Source organism: Schistocerca gregaria, chromosome 1 (genome assembly GCF_023897955.1).
Source record: "Schistocerca gregaria isolate iqSchGreg1 chromosome 1, iqSchGreg1.2, whole genome shotgun sequence".
NCBI lineage: Eukaryota > Metazoa > Arthropoda > Insecta > Orthoptera > Acrididae > Schistocerca > Schistocerca gregaria.
Window position 1 is genome coordinate 359,158,394 of NC_064920.1, and position 20,045 is coordinate 359,178,438.

Here is a 20,045-nt window from a genome sequence, read left to right on the forward strand (position 1 = left end):
TCACAGGTTCTGAGCAGCAGAGAATCTGCGTAATTTCCACAATACACTAATGCATGATCAGAAGCTTTGGTTTGGTGCACAACACCTGCATGTCACATTGCTGGGCCCATCTTCTTTATTGGACCCTTCTTCTTTCATCAGATGCTGACTTCGCGTCATTAAATTGCCAATATTTTGAAACCATTTATGGTTAATGAAGGTGGAAAAGACCTACAGTTATTTCCAGCAAAATGGAGCAACTGCCAACACAGCCAGCCAAACCATGGAGCACATTTACACACTCTTCACAACTGGCAGAACTGTTAGCAGAGGTCAGCCTTAGCTGGCCACCCAGGTCACCTGATCTGTCAGTATGTAATTACTTTGTGCGGGGAGCCCTCAAGTTTAAGGTGTATCGCAACATCACTCGCAGACTTGAAGAACTGCAGCTGGCCTTTTTGGATGAGACTGCAGTAATTGCAGCAGTCAAGCTTTGATCTGCCTTCAGCAACTTGCTGACCAGGGCCCAAAAGTGCCAAGAGATGAATGGTGGTCACTTTCAATATCTGCTTTAGTCAGGTGAGTACTGTATTTCCTTTTCTCTGCTATATTTCTTTATACCCTAGAATCCAGTTCTCCAGGCCACTTTTATTTGCCCCACCCAATGTTTTACAGTACCCTTGAATTCTATCTAAGAAAAGAAATATTTCAGCATGGAGAGGAGGAAACAGAAGTTATTCCTCTTTCTCACTGATTTTGCTCGTGGAGTGGGTAGGGTCATAGGAACACAGTTGCCATGTGACAGCATGAAAGCTTACACTTATGTAATTCTGGAAGGCATAAAATCTGCTGGAGCACATGGTGTACAGTACTATGGTACATACATATACTTGGACCAAAACAGCCTTCTAGTAAACAATAATATATTCTCCAGAAGGAATTTTCACTTTGCAGCAGAGTGGCATTTATTGGAAACTTACTGGCAGATTAGAACTGTGAGCTGGACCAGGACTCAAACCTGGCACCTTTGTTTTGATGGGCAAGCGTTTTACAGACTGAGCTTTCCAATCACTATTCTTGATCCACCTTCACAGACTCACTTTCACCACCTCATCTCCTACCTTCCAAACTTTACACAAGTCCTACTGCATATTTTGCACGAGTAACACTCCTGGAAGAAAAGGTATTGCGGAGATGCTGCTTCGAAACAGTCTAGGACACTGCTGAGAACTTGTCTGCAGAAGGAAAAGGTCCAATGTTTAAGTCTCGGTCAAGTACACAGTTTTGCCAGGAAGTTTCAGTAAAATTGCCTGTTTTAAACAAGAATGGGTACTGTGTTCTAAGTTGAGCGCGAGAATCAAATACTGGTACTATTTGTAATTAATAAGAAGCACATACCAGTCACCCACAGACAGGAAAAGACCAACTAATACAAAGAAGACACACAATGTAAGAAACAACCCAAAATTCAAAATGGATGAACATTGAAGTTCCTTGATACTAATGAGGTCGATGAAGACCAAAACATGGTGATTAGATGGAAAAAAATTAGTTTAGTCACAAATTTTTGTACAGTGGTAGGGTGAAGTGTCATGAACAGCGTACTAAAAGTCCTGACCAGTGTGGAGCGAATGTCGGGATGTGGGTGCACTGGCGGGCATTTAAAGGTCTGGTTTTTATTTCTTCTTGCTATCATGAAAACAGCAGCTCCTAACGAAAATGTTTCTCAATACAAAATTAAAGCGCATTAAATTTCCTATAAAAATATCCTTTTCATTTTTCCTTTTGGTCTAATAGCCTCCACATTGTGGGGGATGGAAAAATTGCAGATTATTAAAGATAGTGAACATTTCATTGGTACAAAATTAATGTACATTCAAAATTGTCAAGGCTTTTGTGGCATTCTGTCGTGATTCCTTCAGCCAATATTCGTTTCATGATTTTTCTGGCATTTAGCCAGCAGGAGTGGCTGGCTTTGTCGAAGCTGCACCTTACATTGCTGGTAGCGGCCTGGTGCTGAGCCCGCAGCTGTGGATTGTAGGTACCTGGTGTGCCAATACCTGAGAATTTTCCTGTGGTCATTACTGCTGTGGTTCTCTCTTGCCTGTTCACCTTGAGGCTTCCCTCTTTCTTGTTAAAGCTACTGTCATGTTTGTGGATTTCTATAGCTTCCCTGAACAAGCAGATGTGATTGCTGTTCTCTACAGTAAGAACTTCTGTGTCAGCAAATTTTATTGTGTGGTTGGTCTCTCACAGTGTGTGCTCCACCATGGCTGATATCTCCACAGGTTCCAACCTGCAATCCCACGTATGTTCTGTGATCCTGGTCTTGACTGATTGTCCAGTCATTCCAACATAGAGTTTTCCACCAGTACAATGTATGCTGTATATTCATGACATTATAAGTGGGTCCCTTTTCTCCGTTGCTGTCGGTTTATACACAATCTCTACACCATATCTGTGCAATGTACAGCACAGAAAAGGTCTCAGTGCCAGCAATGGAGGGTGAAACTTTGACAATGTCAGCACTCATTCTGATGAAGTGTTAGAAAAATCATCAAACAAATGGCAGCCAAGGAGCCCGAGAGAGTGAGCAAGCAATTTGTTAAATATTTAGTTAAATAACATTGGTTAAGAACAAATATTAAATGCTTATATCACATGTAAGTGCAGTAGAACTGTATTAAGGGATAATGTGTTACTGAGTGTAACAGGGCATAAAGGTGGGGGGTGGAGGTTGGAAGCATAAGGGAAGGTGTGTTGCCAGGTTGTGATTATGCACTTCCCTGCTTTAGATAAATGCAAAATGAAGAGCGAGCAGGCAATTCTCCATTCTGTCTTCTGCACAATGACACAAAAAGCACTAACAGGCTGCTCCACAAAGTTATACCAACCCTTCCGCAGCTTGCCTTATGAATCGCTGGCAATGCAGTGAACAGACATGCCTGGAATGTTTACTTTCACAAAGTGGATTAACACTAGATGGAATACAGATATGAATTACTAATAATACAAACACAAGAAAAGGATGTAGCCAGATTCTACATAAAGCTCTGCACTGTTCTATATTGCTGACGGGTCAATCCATTCTTAGTCATCCTGTATGGCAGTTTCCTGCCAAGAAAAGGTGACTTCCTAGACCATGAGCATTTTAGAAATGGACTATATTCCCCGGCATTTCTGTCCACTTCTCTTATGTAAGTATTCAACATAATTTCACTGAGCTTGTGTTTATGTAGTAGAGACATTGTCAGTTCATTAAGTGAATACCTACAGTTTTTAAGGGAGCTTTTATGTAAAATACATTCCTATAAGCAATGAGTGAGAAGTACTTAATTTGCAAGTGTGATGTTGGCAGTGACATATGTAGTGTTTGTGGGATAGAGACTGGAAAGATAGATGTGGCACCTTGCTGCTGTATGTCATTAATAGCATACTATACAGCCATGTAACTGTGTTGTAGTTATTTGGTGATGAATTAATGAACAACCAAAATGTTACAGCACTTCTCTCAGTATTCATTATGTTACTGGTAGACTGCATAAATCTGTTCCACTCAGGAATTGCTGGTATTTGTAGAGTGGGTTGCACTGAGTGCATGCACAGTATTCCTTGCAAGGCATGCATCAATATGTCTGATGGGATAGGACTACCATTTTTAAATCTAGAAAAGTAATCTGCTGTAATGCATTCTTGACTATAGTTGAAACATCAGAAATTCAATAACTCCTACATGTCCTACTTCTGTTGCAAAGGGGGCCATTTAAACCCTCACACTGTTAAAAAGTATTCCAGACAGTGTTATTGGAAACAGTAAACCCACCTCTGTCGAATGCATATTATGTATGTTATACACGGAACAGGGTCTTCAGTGTGGTAGACAGTTTACAGCTCCAGCCGTTGAGCTTTCACAAGCGCTCCAGCTGTTGAGCTTTTATACATAGCAGCAACTGCATACTCACTGAATAGCCTGAAAATAACTCCACTGCACAAACATGAGCTCTGTGCAGTTATTTTGCCTGCTCACATTAAATAACTGGACAGAAAATGCTGGGGAGGTATAGTCAGTCTGTAAACTGAGAAGTGAGCAGCGCTCACGGATGTCTTTCTCGGAAGAATGCTGCAGCTGCTTTACAGCTTGAATAAGAATCAATTTGCCTCTAACACTGTAGAACAGTGTGTAGGAATTTATGTAGATTCTGTCCATATGATTTTCTTGCATCTTAGTATTATTAATAATTACATCTGGAATCTATGTAGTGTTAATGTGCTTTGGGGAAAATAAACACCTCTTGTTCATGTCTGCACACAGCATCAACAGTGAACTATAAGGTAAGCTGCAGAAGGGCTGGCATAACTTTGTGAAACATCCTATAGTTGCCTTTTGTGAAATCGTGCAGTAGAGAAAATGGGGAATTGTCTGCTTGTTCTTTGTTTTGCAGATCTGTGAAGGGGGGAAGTGCATGACCACAATCCAGTGACTTACCCTCCCTCACACCTCTAACTTCCACCCCCGCCTTTCCACCATGTTACACCAGAACACAATTTACTCCTTAATATGGCCCTACTGCACTTTGATATGATACAAACATTTAATATTTGTTCTTAACTCACAGTATTTAACAACATACATTACTTTTATACTGCTGAAACACTATCTTTAATAATCCCCGAGTTTCCCATCCCCTAAGATGCTGAAAGTATTAGTCCTGGAGGAAAAATGGACAGGACACTTTTGTAGCAAATTTAATGTAGCTGAATGTTCTAACAGGAAACATTTTTGCTGGAAGCCACAGTTTTCAAGATATTTAAGAAAGACCTATAAATGTGACCCCCCCCCCCCCCCCACATATACCACTGGTCAGGATTTTTAGTAGGTTAGTCAATAAACCCCCAACCCCACCTCCCCACCACCCCCTATTTTCCCTTCATTGACTGGACTATAATTGATAGGTCATGATGACACTTTAATTGGAAAGAAATCAGAGTGTAAGACGAGTCAAGAGATAAATGAGACACGATAAAGATAAAACAAGCGAGAATGTTGGGGAGATATAATATGATAAACAAAGCTGAATCATGAATGATATACTAAGAGATAAAACAAAGCTAGATTTGGACAAGGGAGGGCACTTGGAATATTTAAAAGGAAAGCTGAATCATGATCAAGATATCAACACAGAATGCACTTGGAGAAACGAAGAAATGGGTGTTAATGAAGAAAATGGAAAACAGGAAAGTTGATGCATTAAAACACTGTATATTGTGAGAGCAAAATATTTGCTGGAGAGCAATAATGCATATCTGGACTTCAGAAATCTGTGTTTAGGTCAAAACACACTTTGTCCAACATTTTTCCAGTGAGCAGATTCCATTCTTGAAGTAACGCTCTCAAAAGTCTGCAGAATATCTACCTACAGTTGCCAAAATACTGTAAACAAAACTTTTCTAGCCACAGTTTTGGGAATTGGGGAAGTCAGAGTGTGCCAAATCTTGCAAACAGAATGGATATTCAATTCATATTTAAATCCCTTGGTTTCTCCATTGAAATATACTTTTATAGACTACAAAAATTATTTTTTCCATTCTTTTGCAATCTACTCCCATTCTCACATGGGTCACCAAGTTTGTCCACAACACTTGACCAGTATTCATTACTCATTGCTTTAAACTCTCAAAAAAGTCTTGTCAGAATATTTGTTTTAGGTGTAATCAACTTAACTTCTTTGTACAGTGCCACAAATTGCTTTTTTTGCTATTGTGTTACTTGTAGTAAGTGGTAGACCCATGCCTAATCCATGCTTACACATTATAACACCACTAAAGTCATCGTCTTTTTAAAATGGTTCAAACATTGTGGGAATTGTTTTCACATTTGTTCGCACATAAGACTAACTAAGCCATTCTCTGTCAATCTGATCAATCTCAATTTGTAAAATATTTATTTTACTTTTGAAGTGCGGGTAACATTCAGATGCAATTGTGACAGAGTCTAGCAAACAGGTGCATAGACAAACTAAACTGAAAAGACACAAAATAAATTTAAGAAAATCAACCCACCCTCTTATGACAACAGTATTAAACTGTTCATTCAAAAACAGGAAGAAGGTTATGTATATAGTGACAAATAAAAAAACATTTTCTGTCTCCTAGCACAACTCTATGTCTATTGTGGTCAGAAATGAGTAATGCAGCTACTACAAGATGTGTACAGTCACGGTACTGCTTCCAAATGGAATAGGACGTAAATTGGCCATACTTTTGCCGACTGTTGAGAGGAATGTCATATAGTAACTGTGTGTGCCTGGTATCTTGATACTAAGAAAAAAACACAGCACAAGGAGGTAATATGAAACTTTTCCTTGGCTCAGAGAATTCCCTGTCTCCTGTTACATTATAGTGTTTGACCCCATTATAGCATTACAAAATAATGACTCAGTCACATTTAGCTCCTCGAGAAAGGATGTACCAATAAGTGGGTTAGTTTTCCAATTGACATTAAACTTCAGAAAAATGTCTTACTGTTCTTAGCTGCTATTTGCTTGCCTGTGACACTTACATCGATGTATGCTTATTTTAGCTTACAAAATAACACATCACAAATTTATATGCATTTTAGTTCTCACTCACATAATGTCAAAATCCACAGCAACAAAAGTAATAGCTAATCTTACAAATAATAGTATGACAAAGTCCAAGAGCTCAGCAATAATCCTCTTCCACACAGCAGGTATTTTGTACACGATTCCTGAAAAAAGAAAGTGCAAATTACTTCCACTTTCACAGAATAAGCTTTGTTTCACAGTTTCTGCCTGATTTTTATGAAATCATTATTTTCTTAAACAAAGGAATTAACACAAACATAAAATAGAGACATACCAATATCAGTAAGAATATTATACATGCATGCACACAGTGTCTGTAACAAAGGCAGTGCTATTTTGTATTTTGCAAAGCAATGTCAGCAGTTTTCACTATCCTATATGGTTAGTCAATGGCTAGTTTTAAGTATGTAGTACAAGAGCAGCAGGCAGACTATGTGTTTCATGGCAATAAGATGAAGTAACTATGGCGCAACTGATGCGAATACTGCCTCCGAATGCACGATGTAATCAGGAACACAACTGTTCTGTCATAATCTCAATAATCATAAGATATTTGCCATAACAATAAAAATGATATGTTGGCACAATAAACACGTCCTAAGTCATTATTCAGAGAATGTAAAAAAAAATCTCTCTCTAACTATATAGCTGAGCTTTTTCTAATTACATCATAACTCTGACATAGCCTATTCTCATAAGATGGCATTTGATTGCTCTCCCAGCTCACAAAGAGCCTATCAGCTTTCACCTCAACCTGAAGCTACATATCAGTCAGTCAGCATAACTTTCATCCCAAAAATAACCACCTGGCATGTAATAACTTCTTATCACATCAGTCATTGGCTTTGCTAACTCACAACCAAATACCTTCTACATGGGCTATTTCCCTCTCATTTCAACTTGCTGTGCCTTTGTTGTTCTGGGATTCTAGAAACTTTCCTAATATTTTTGTGTTTCACCTGTTTTCCTCTGATCTGTAATCTTTCTTTTCTGGATGAAAGAAAAATTAGTTCCAACAGTTTCTATGTGTGTCAGTCTTGGGTGCAACTTCATAATTCACAAATAAGTTGTGATGTCTTTTTGATGAATTTTCCCTTTCAGATGTGTATACATATGTTATGAGAATGGAAAAAGCGATCAGTTATGCAACTGTTGTTATTGATTACAAGGGTAGATTAGAGGAGTTTTTAAATTACATTCATTATGGATGACAAACTGCGACTGTGATTTAAATGGGCAATTTATCTGATAATAAATACGCAACGGGTCACTTTTTTTTACGATTTTTTCAACCATGAACATGTTTTCGAGCAACTGCAGGCTCATCATCATATGGAGATGTTACAAGAACATTATACTGTGGACCAAGTGTAGCCAGATGTTGTGCTGGTGCTGCGGGCCAGGCTCCTGACATGAAAAATGTGCTTGTTTTTGGTTCGCAGAATTTGTCACATTTACATGGGGTGGACAAATATGTGAAAACATCATGGAAACACAGCATATTACCACGAATAATGTGGTGTAAGAAACTTGTTGCCATTCAAAACAGCTTTTAGTCATCTCAGAATGGATAAATACCGTTTATGGTTTTCAAGCGAGTCTTATATCATTCTACCAATGAAAAGTGGAAAGTTCAGGAAATGATGGTGGAGGTGGGTAGCACTCACACACCCTTCTATCGAAAGTACACCACAAAGGTTCAGTAATACTTAGATCCAGTAACTGTGGAGGCTGGGGGGAGATGAGACAATTCAACCTCATGCTCACAAATCCAGTTCTGGAAGATTCCAATCTATGTGAACATGAGACCTGTCTTCTTTGAACGACACATCATCATTCGGGATCAAACAGTGTAGCATGTGATTGACACAATCAACTAAACTGGCCACATAATCTTTGGCAGTATTGCAAGATTGCAGAGTAACCATGGGGGCCAAACAATACCATTATATGGCTGCCAAAATCGTCACTGAAATCCTGCCCAAGTTTCACTCTTGGGACATAAGCTCTGCCAGAAGTTTGAAGCTTACACACAAGACCCACGCGACCAAGTGACTTTCTTCTGTTTCTGTGTGGTCCACGTTTAATGGCTTTGGCACGTGGTTTCCCATTACAGACATTTGCATCATTGACAAGTGGTTTTGTAATTCCAGCTTATGGGTTTCTCTTTCTGTTGCCTTGTTGCTGACAGGGTTTGTGGATAAAACATTCATTTCGGGGGTGACATACCCAACTACTGTCCTCTTACTTTTTGCCAAAATCCTGTTCAATGATTGTTCATTGCACTCACTCAAGACACACTTTCATCTGCACTGTAACATAGTGGATGATGTTTTTCGGCTTTACCTGTATGTGGTATTAAATCTTCAATATGGTGGCTCTTAAAACACCAAATGCTTCAGCTAACTTGACTATGGAAACACTCACCACTTGAGCACCAACGATTTACCCTAATTCGAGTTCATTCTCAATACACAGAACACTATTCTTGTGCTTGCAACATACTGAGGGCATTGCACAGGTGCTGTTCATTGCCAAATACAACTCAATCTCCATACTTGGCTAGTGTCTGCATTTACATTCAAGCATGCATTTCTCATGATGCTTCCATATTTTTGTCCAACCCCTGTAGTGTATCTATTATCTTACATATTTTTCATAAGACCCCAAATGCTAAAATTTACAGTCTGTTGCAGTGCTAAGCATACTGTCTCGCCAATGTTGTATCACTGTGCTTTGGCTAGTAGAACAGATTTTGGTGATTCCATGACGCTATTCTTTAAATATATTGAAGGCGAGCAGTAACATTTACAGAAAGTGATTCCAGAGATATAATCACTGCATTATAAACTTCTTAAAAATGTTTTATATCACCTAGGCTACATATTTCTCAACACGTATAGATCTAGATTAAGGGGAGCAGGGAGTGAAAGAATAAGCCTAAGAAATTACAAAATACTCTACTGAAAAATGAAAAACTAACACCTTGATGCAAGTGACTAAGGCATGTCACATTGGTACTGGACATTACGAGAGGGCAGTTAAAGCAATGGTCAAATGTGCACCAGTGCAAACAAACCAGGAACTGTGTTATCAGCCATGGAATGTCAAGCTCTACAGCAGTTGTTCACCTCTAAGAGCCATCATCAGCCAGTTTGCCATGGCATATGGAGCTCTGTCTGTGTCTGCAGCATTGTTACTATGCCGTGACAGTGAGGACGCGAACCACTTGTGCAACTGACATAGTTTGAGAGACAGCATATAGTGGTTCTGCAGAAGGTTGGGTGGCCATAGCATAGAACCACATTACACGTGAGACGAGAGGTCCGCACGGCTCATTGATATTGTCGCCAGTGATTAGCAGGAGGTGCACATGCCTGTCAGCCTGGACCTGGACTGTGGTGATGCACAGATGCATGCCACGACTGTTGACTTATTACAAAGCATCATATGAGACTGCATCACAACTCCATAACAAATTAGGGACACTGTTGCTCAAGCAGTATCTGTGAGAAACATTTGCAATCAGCTCTGTGAAGCAGCGCTGCAATCCTGCGATGCTATTAGGTGGGTCTCCCACTCACACCCCAACACTGTGCAGTCTGCCTCCAGTGGTGTTGCAATAGGCACTTATGGAAGCATGAATGGGAACTTATTATCTTCAGTGATAAAAGTTGCTTCTGCCTCAGTGCCAGTGATGGTCGCATGTGTGCATGATGTTATGCAGGTGAGCACCAACACCTGCAGTGTATATGACAGAGGCATTCATGGTCAACACTTGTGACACAATGTAGGGAGCCATATCTTACGATGGCCACTCTCCTCTGGTGGTCACACAGAGGGTACATTAAAAAGTACATAGTACATCTAAAACATCATTCAACCCTTCATCCTACTGTTAGTGCACCAACAAGGCTATGTGCTTTTTCAATGCGACAATACGCGTCTACATGTAACCCATGCCACCCAACTTGCTATCAAGTAACCTGGCCAGCATGATCCCAAATCTGTTCCCACTGAGTAAGTTTGGTATTGGATGAAATGTTACTTTGCACAGTCTGCAAGACTGGCAGGAAATCTGGCCCAGCTGAGGCACCAATTGGAAATTGCAAGGCAGACCATTCCGTAACACTGCATCTGTCACCTCTACGATGATCTCCATGACAGAATTGCAGCTTGCATTTCTGCAAAAGGAGGGTGTGCAAAGTACCAGTGCTGACCCAGTTGTTTGTACTCAGACACATATTGTTCTTGCAGTGTTATCATTTGTTGTATATGCCCTCATGACTATGTCAACAAAATTTTCCTCTACTGGGTCAATGAATTCATGGTATTCCTTTTCCATTTGAGTAACTTTACTGTGGGGGTGGGGGAATTAAATAAAAGGATCTGTTCAAAATTTCACACCTGCAAAATTAAAATCAGTTTCTTGCCAAATTTCATTAATGATGCTCCACCCCATGCACTGTAACATGCTTGTTGATCTCCTCAGCACGGAGTACCAAAGGTGGCCGAGGTGTTGCTGCTCAACCCTCCCCGCACTTTGACAGTAGTCCTCCCTGTGTCATATATTACATCAGGAGGATTTCTGCAATAATGCAATGCTAGTATCAAACGGTCCTAGGAATCCTCAACAGATTTTGTATAACCAATTACTGAAGATCAATCCACTTACCTGATTTCCATATCCCGAAGAAAGGTATTCATGAGTTGCACAGTGTGCTCATACATTATTGCCTTGAAAGGTGAACCTATTGCTAAAATGTTGACTGTAGAGCTGAACAATAGTTTGGCAAATCCTATCCCAATACTGCAACAGCCTCAAAATATCTTGAAATAACAATGAGAGGCACCCTACATTTGTACATGATACCAGTCGCAAGCATGACTGACCCCCATCCTTGCAAGTTCCTGGGACTGAATGCTTGACATGAGTATCAGCATCTGATCACATCTACACTCTTTTATAAAGATAATCAGTCTTCAGATAAATGCTGCACAATTCACAAAAAGAGAATCCAATGCCACAGATCCATGTTCCAAGTGTTCCTTAGCACACTTTCTTCATGTACCATGGTGGGTAGAGGGTGGTGAATTTTTGTTCATAATAGACACTGATAGGGCAAAATGATCTTTGACGATGGTCAACACAAGCTTCCCAGTTGCCTCCACATACAGCACAGTTCTAGTATTAATTCTAGTTTCCAATTCCTACAATCAGCTTTGACCCACACCATCATGTGATATCATAAGTTTCCAATGAGAAAGATATGTGGCCTGTTAATAAATGTTACCTGAGGAGGCTGCCTTCGTAACTAATGTAAACTAGGCTATATTGTTTATTTTGAACATGCTGTGATTTCTGGTAGTGTGGTTAGGGAGGAACTTAACAGCAAAGTTTAAATTGCTGAAAGTGCTAGGAGTAATATCCATATTTATAACACTGGTTCTCACAAACATCTGGTTTTTTTTTTTTTTTTTTTTCCCCAAATGTGGCACGATTTCTGATGGTGGGGTTAGATAGGAACCTAAAAGTACAGATGACACTGCTACAAGTGAAAAAAGCAGCAATCATATTTATAAACTTGGTTCTGACAAATATTTGACTTCTTTTTCTGAATTTCTTTTATGATAATTTTTGGTATCACTATTGTCTAGTTTAGCTATACAACTCAATTCTATCAGTTGAGCCCAACTTAAGTCATTTTTCAGAATCTTCCATTAGATGTAGTGCGATTTGTTTTAAGACAATAAAACACTATGTACTTGAACTATATAGCTCAAATCCAGTTGTCAGTTCCATGATTTCTCCCGCTCCAGATTTTTCATTAGGTGTGCAGTGCAATTTCTTTTAGGAATTTAATTTCTTTAGTATCAGCAACATGTCATCTTTAATCACCAGTCTCACTTCTGTGTTGGAGGCAATACCCAGCAGGTCCGGGTCTGGAGGGGCACTGACGAGTGTCAAGAAGAGCTGTGAGCCCGTATGGAACATGAAGATATTGCAACTGGTGGCTCTGCCATTCATGATGAACTGCACCCAATTTCAACAGGGCAATGCTCGTACTCATATTGCTGTCACCTCCCGAGTGTGCCTTGTAGCTGTGGATACTCTGCCTCGGACAACTTCAACCATCATGGAATGGGATGTCACAGGACCACATCCAATACATGTACAACTCCATGCTTGCCACCTTGTCACTTGTATTCACAACCATGACTATCGAAGACCATATTAATAGATGTTTTTTGGTCGGGTAGCACAACAAATTTTGATTCTTCAAAGCTGAAAGTGTAACCACTTCATATGTGTGGTATCATCATTGTGCCTGCCAACAATGATTGCAATTTGCTGTGTTTCTCTACGTGCAGAAATACAGATAAAACAAATACATTGAATTAAGTCACATTTTAACAAGAAAAGAAGCTCACATATCTAACAACAAGCAACAAAATCTCAGAACAACTCCGACGAACTGAAGAACACACTGACATAACCAAGAGAGTCTGGCACAATACTAATTCTCTATAATGCATGCTCCCAATTAAAAATAAAAATAAAGGGAAAAGAGGGAGAGGGAATGCAAATTATCAGATCATGTAAACAACTGATGCATTAACTCTAATCTTCACAACAAATCTTACATGGAACTTATGGAAAACCTTTTCATTGTGTATATTATCCTGCTTTTCATTCTTGATGTTTACAATATTAACAAAACAATCAGCAAATAATAGAAATCCAACACACACCTGGCTGTTTCTTCAAATGATAGCTTCGAGTGTACTTCAGCGATTTGCTTAATGTCAGAAGTACAGTAAAGGAATAGTATCTTATGTCAACAGTGCCAAACCAATACAAATTGTATTAACACATTTCATTTTAAATACTCAGATTCTGTCAAACTAGAAATGAATATATTAACTTGGCTACAGCTAATTATGAACATAACATAAAAATACGCACAAAGCACCTTGATGTAATAAATATATTTTTTTCACAGAGGTAAACCACAACAAACTTCCGAAATCTTGGACAAGGCGAAAGCGTGATAAATAACAGGGTAGGCACCGGCCATAATAATAGGATTGTTGGAAGGAAATACATGTGATGAACTGTCACCATCGTCTTACATTAATAATGGACATTAAGGAGGCCTTAAAATGACACTCTTAGTATAATACAACGGAAAACAAATTTGAAAATTTAACGACTAAGGCATAGTCTTCAATGTCATACGTATTGTAAAGACGTAAAATCTTACCTTCTTGAAGATTGGCCTGTTCCCTTCGTTGACTCTGTACATTTGGGCCAAATCGGTGTCTGACGCCTTCATTCGCTTGCTGCCCTTGCAGATAGGGGGGAGGAGTAATAAACTGAAACACTCCTGCCCCTGGTATACCAGTGGCGGTATTAACACTTGATGTCAGATTATTCGTGGCTGCATTTGGCATTAACTGATTACACATTAAAATATACGGAAATGACGCCGCGAAACTCTGCATCACATATACGTCTTGGAGCCATTTTTCTAAAGCTGCAAAATATTCCTCACGTGTTTTACACACTATCCCTTTCCCTAGCATTTGGTTTGTTGCGCTGTCATTTGCTTTATCACTGGATGAATTTGAGTTTTCCACCATCTTCGTAATTTATTTGCACTTGTTTACATTCACTTCTAATCAACAAAGAACTTGACATGTCTCAACTTTCAATCTTTCAGATAGTGACTACATTCAGCATGTTTTGCAATCGTTTTTATCTTTGGCGTCGTAAGGTCGATCGACAAAACACAGAATGAAACGGGACAGCAGGAAACATCAAAACATCCCACAGCGCATTTCAGCTGGCGGCATTTTGTTGATGATATAGAAGAAAGGCTAGGAGCACATAATCCTCTACTGCAATGTGAGTGAGTGCGAGAAGAATAGTTTAACTTCCAATGTTAGGAGACGACGATATAATTATACGTCATAGTTAAACGTCATAATTTTCACCCGAGGAACACAGCCGATTGTGTAAAGTCGGCTGTGCCGAAAAAACTTTTAGCAGGACCATTAAAGAAGAAAAATGTAGTTGTTTTTGACACCGTTGATAGCACTTAGGAAACGAAAATACAATGGATGAGGTAAACAGGCTCTATGCATTGCATTCTAAATGTCGCTTGATGTGCTTGTTTGTGTGTATGTTCGCTAGCAAACGAATGGTGCTCTTCTGAAATGGTTGATCGACACTTTTGCTGTTTCTTCATTTATCCACAGCTCACCAAAGAAACTTTATCAAGACCTGCATTATGAAATTGCTTTGGTAATTAATAAATATTATCGTTGCTAGTTGCTTCACTACATACTACAAGGGGCGTTCAATAACTAACGCAGCACTTTTTTCTCAGCCAATTTCGGTTGAAAAATGGGAATTTGTTGTGGTACATAATGTAATATTCCCAATTCAGCTCCTATGGTTTCTTGAAGTTGCAATAAGTGGCGGCACTATACGTAACCTTCAAAATGGCATCTGTAATGGATGTGCGTTCCAAGCAGGGATCTGTCATTGGGTTTCTTTTGGCCACAAATCAGATCATTGCAGATAGGCTATTCATAGGCGCTTGCTGAACGTCTGTGGAGACCTACCACTGAATCAAAGTATGATGAGTCGTTGAGCGAGACATTTGTCATAATCACAAGGTCGCTCAAACTTGTCTGATCTCCAGCCGACAGCACACAGTCGTGCTACCCTCAGGAAACTGCAGAAATGACTTCAGCGTGTTCATTTCCAGAAAAATACAAACGAACTTCACCTTCTCCACGACACTGCAAGGCCCCACTTAAGTCTGTACACCTGGGAAAGAGCTCACAAAACTGCACTGGATGTTCTTCCTTACCCACCCTACAGCCTGAATCTCGCACCATTCGATTTCCATCCGTGTGGCCCAGTGAAGGTTGCACTCTGCAGGAAGCAGTACTTCGATGACGAGGTTACTGAAGCAGCAAGACATTGGCTATGGCATCATCTGGTAGAGTAATACCATATAGACGTACAAGCCATCTGAGTAAGGTGATGTAAGGCAGTCACATTCAATGGAGGTCATGTTGAAAAATAAAGTTTTGTAGCCAAAAGAATGGGGAATAATATAGTGTATTAAATCCTGTATAAAACCAACCTACTTCTAGAAGAAAAAGTGTTGCATTACTTATTGAACTCACCTTCTATATTCTGAATTTCTGTGTCATGGAAGCAGTGAACTCAATACTAAACTGGAGAGTTTGCTCAACAACTATTGCATTCAAGGTGGCCAACGAACTGGGTTTGCTGACTAGCCAACGTTCATGGCGTCACATTGCTAGTGTTCATGACATCGCCCTCTCACTCACACCAATCCAGATCACTGCTAGTTTTTAAAACACAGCTGTTCTTGAAACGAAGTCATTGTTTCCTTGTCTGTTCTATGTTTATGACTGGTTTGAGCAAGTGAAGGCTGGGTATCTTCATTACTAAACAGCTAACCCATTACTAAACGGCTAACCTGGTGAACACACTTGTTGCAGAATGCCCACCTAAAGGCTTCCATGCTCAACAAAAATTTAACTTTCTATATTTCACACAGTTATTGACCAAATTAAAAAAAGTTGAAAATCTGATATGATCTACACATTAAAAGCTATAATGGTTAACACAATAAGCCAAATATTACAGTTAGATACTGTGCATGTGTCTCAAAGCAGGAAAAGCTGGTTTCCACAACCTACTAAAGTGACGCTACAAGTTTCATGGTAACTGATAAGGCAGTGGCGCTATGTGTTCCTGTTTCCACACACTCCTGTCAAAATTCTAATTGCATGGCTATCACTACTGCGTCAACTGAGATTATTTGGACAGACAATGCCGTTGTCATTCAGGTTATGACATTAGAATGGAGAAATGCCAGCCTATTACTCCTCAAGAAGCGAAACCAGAGAAGGTAATGATGTTGAACACTGGGGTCTGGAACGATGTCGACATTCTAACTCATCCCAAGGGCATTGCATTCTGGTCGAAACTTTGGGATGGACAGGCCAATTCGTTTCAGAAATTTTATTGTCCACAGACCATTACCTCACAAATGCTGTCTTAAGACACAGTGCATTGACATGCTGATACAAACTGTAACTGTCTTTAAACAGTTCCTCTTCTGTGCGCAGTACACAAGGCTGTAACATGTGTTCATACGTTTCCACATTTCATATTTTCTTAAGTGCGAAAGGGGACCACACACTAAGCAGGAAAACCATCCCCATACTGTAGCACCACCTCCTCTGTTCTTCACCGTTGGGATTGCACATAATGGCAGATAATGTTCTCCAGGCATTCGCCATACCCAGTCAATTCCAGCTGATTGACACAGAGTATAGCGTGTTCCATAACTCAAAATCACACGTTTCCAGTCATCCACAATACAGTGGCGTCGCTCTTTACATCACCTTAAGCGTCGCTTAGTTCTGACTACAGAAATGTGTAGCTTACAAGTTGCTGCTCGACCATTGTATCCCATTCTTTTCAATTCCCTACACCCAACCACTGTGCTAGTTGGACTGCTGGTAGCATTTTCGAACTCACAAATTATTCCTTTCACTAATTTTATGCGATTTTTTACAAAGGCCTTCCACAATGCTTGATGATCCCTGTCTGTCAACACATGAGGTCTGCCTGGTCTTGTTTTAGCTTTGGGTGTTCCTTCGCATTTCCACTTCACAAACCCACCACCAACAGCAGCTGTGGAAGGGTTTAAATGACTTTGACGAATTTGTTACTCAGGTCGTATGACAAGGGCCTTCCGTTGGGTACACCATTCGCTGAGTGCAGGTCTTTCGATTTGACGCCACTTCAGAGACTTGCGCATCGATGGGGATGAAATGATGGTGATTAGGACAACACAACACCCAGTCCCTGATCGGAGAAAATCTACGACCCAGTCGGGAATAGAACCCAGGCCCTTGGGATTGACATTCTGTCGCGCTGACCACTCAAATACCGGGGGCGGACGTTACTCAGGTAACATTCAGTGACGAGTTCACGTTAAAAAAACATTGAGCTCTTGTAACCGACTCATTGTGCTGTTCCTTTTTCTCTCCTGACAACTCAATATTCGCAACCTCAATTCATATTGTTGGGTCCACCTCTCGATATCTGGTGGTCAGTTCAGCAATACATAGGGTTCGCCACGCGGTCTAAGACGTCTTGTCATGGTCCGCGTGGCTCCCTCTGTCGAAGGTTCGAGAGCTCCCTCGGGCATGGTTGTGTCTATGTGTCGTCCTTGGCATAAGTTAGTTTAACTTAGATTAAATAGTGTGTAAGCTTAGGGACCAATGATCTCAGCAGTTTGGATCCATAAGACCTTACCACAAATTTCCATAGGGTTAATCCAGATACCTTACATCACACAGTGTAGCCACAGTCTAATGTGTAACGTAATGTTGCGTCTATTACCTTCGACTCGTCAACAATAGCGTGTATGTTCCGCCAATAATCGAATGGCGCTGTATTATCAGATTTGCTCATTGTCTCCCCTACGTTCAGAGGAGTCTCAGTGCTTCTTAGTAGCTTGTGCTTGTGATCTCGGTAATTGTGATAGTGCAGATTCGTGTTCTAAAGACAACAGGGGTCGTTTGTTTTCACTTTTAGTTTGTAGGTTTTGCAATATAGCTTAGTGCTGCCTGCAGTGCCACATTCATGTAGTTTTAAATGTAATTATTTATTGTTGATGAATGGGGTCCAATAGGACCATGTAAGTTACAATCCATTAATGTCACTTTTGATGGTTGGCTTTCCTTTGTGTCCAAATTTGTTTCATCCTTTCAGAATGAAGTCTCTTTCTTTCATCGGACCATGCTGTTCCATTCCGTTTTCTGCTTTCCCTCTGAGTAAATTTCCAAGCAAATGTCTTTTGCCTGAATGTTTATCTCTAACATCTGACTGAGATGTACTGGCTACTTTAAGATCCTCCTTAATTGCAGTGATCCATTTAATAGGCTCAGTTTTGGTCTTACTTCTGTTTTAGTAGAATTATATTTGTTATGTCAACCTAGTGGGGCCATTCTTTTAATGTGCCCATAAAATTTAAGTCTTCGTTTTCTCATGTCAACTTGTATGTCTGTGTACTCTTGTATTTCCCTATTACTTCTCAGCCTTTAAGTTTCTCCATCAGTAATTTGGGGGCCTAGTATTTTCCTAATAATCTTTCTTTCTGTCTTTCTTTTGAATTTCTTCAGTATCTCTCTTTCTATTTAAAATTAAAGTTTCTACACCACAAATACATTCAAGTTTGATTACAGCGCTGTTATGCGTAAGTTTACTGAATTTAGAAAGTGATTTTTTATTACAAACATTGTGTGTTATTCTGAAAGCAGTTATTATTTGCAATGATCTTCGTTTGCAGCTTTTTCCAGACTGTTTTCTTGTATGATCTCCCTCAAGTATTTAAACTGAGTAGTTCTTTTTAGTCTTCCATATTAGTAATGGGACAACCTGAGCATCACCCCACTTCCCACCATTGCCAAATTTATTCAAGAGGTGGCGATAGATATGGCATCATCACAATGACATCATGGCGGAAAATTAAAATCTTAGTGGGAAACTAGGTCAATTGGGCTACCTCCACTAACTTAAACCCCTCCCCTTCCCCAGAAAATGGCGGGAAGTTAAAATTTGGGCTACATACACTTGGGCTACATACACCAACCTAAGAAAATTGCGGGGAAATAGGACACTTGGGCCACCTCCACTTACCTAAGTCATCCAACCGTCACCTCTTCCTTGGAATTGGTGGAAAAAGGACTCAGCCTGTGTTCGGCTGCTGGATAGGATCGCTGTAAGCCTATATTTTGAAGGCAGTCTCTTTTTAAACAGTAGCTCCATCCAGTGTGTTAACCATGAGGTCTGGAGACCAACTGACGTAGCACACAGTACTGCCACCAGTAGCGCTGTTGTCCCTCCTGTGACGTAATCCAAGATGGCGGCTTGGGGGGGGAAGGGGGGGGGACGGCGGGAAAAGAAATCAGCCAGTGCTGGGCTGCTGAAGAGAGAATGGAGTGTACTTAATTTATTTTTGGGACAATTTATTTAGGGACAGGTTTCACGTAGTTTATTTATGCTTGGGGTCACAATACGCAGCATACGGACCTGCAAACTACTCGTAATTCACCGAAATAATGCATATATAAAGCTCTGCCAATATGCTCACAACGCTTAAACAGCCGAAAATAATGTAATGCACAAACACTCGTTGCATGTAAAAAACGCTTTTGAACTATTGTCGACTGCAATGTATCAAAGATTCCAACTAGAGCACATGGCGATGCTGTCGACACCACACAGGCGCTTTGCAGCCCGCAGGTGAAAGTCGTATCTATTTTCAGGTATGCAGTTAGAGTTCTTCGAGTGTTATACTGACGTCACATGTCCATGTAAATAAGAGCCAAGTCACC

General features: G+C 40.1%; 1 protein-coding gene across 1 annotated transcript in view; it reads right to left on the reverse strand.

Moving 5' to 3' along the window:
* Positions 1 to 14,855, reverse strand: part of LOC126345949 (protein FAM8A1) — a 29,547-nt gene extending 14,692 nt beyond the window's left edge. The window contains exons 1-2 of the mRNA XM_050002145.1: positions 13,850 to 14,855; positions 6,610 to 6,727 (exon numbers count right to left, since the gene is read on the reverse strand). Of these exons, the coding sequence (XP_049858102.1) occupies positions 6,610 to 6,727; positions 13,850 to 14,228 (497 nt within the window). The 5' untranslated portion in view covers positions 14,229 to 14,855. The remainder of the gene's footprint in view (positions 1 to 6,609; positions 6,728 to 13,849) is intronic.
* Between the last annotated feature and the right edge of the window lie 5,190 nt (positions 14,856 to 20,045).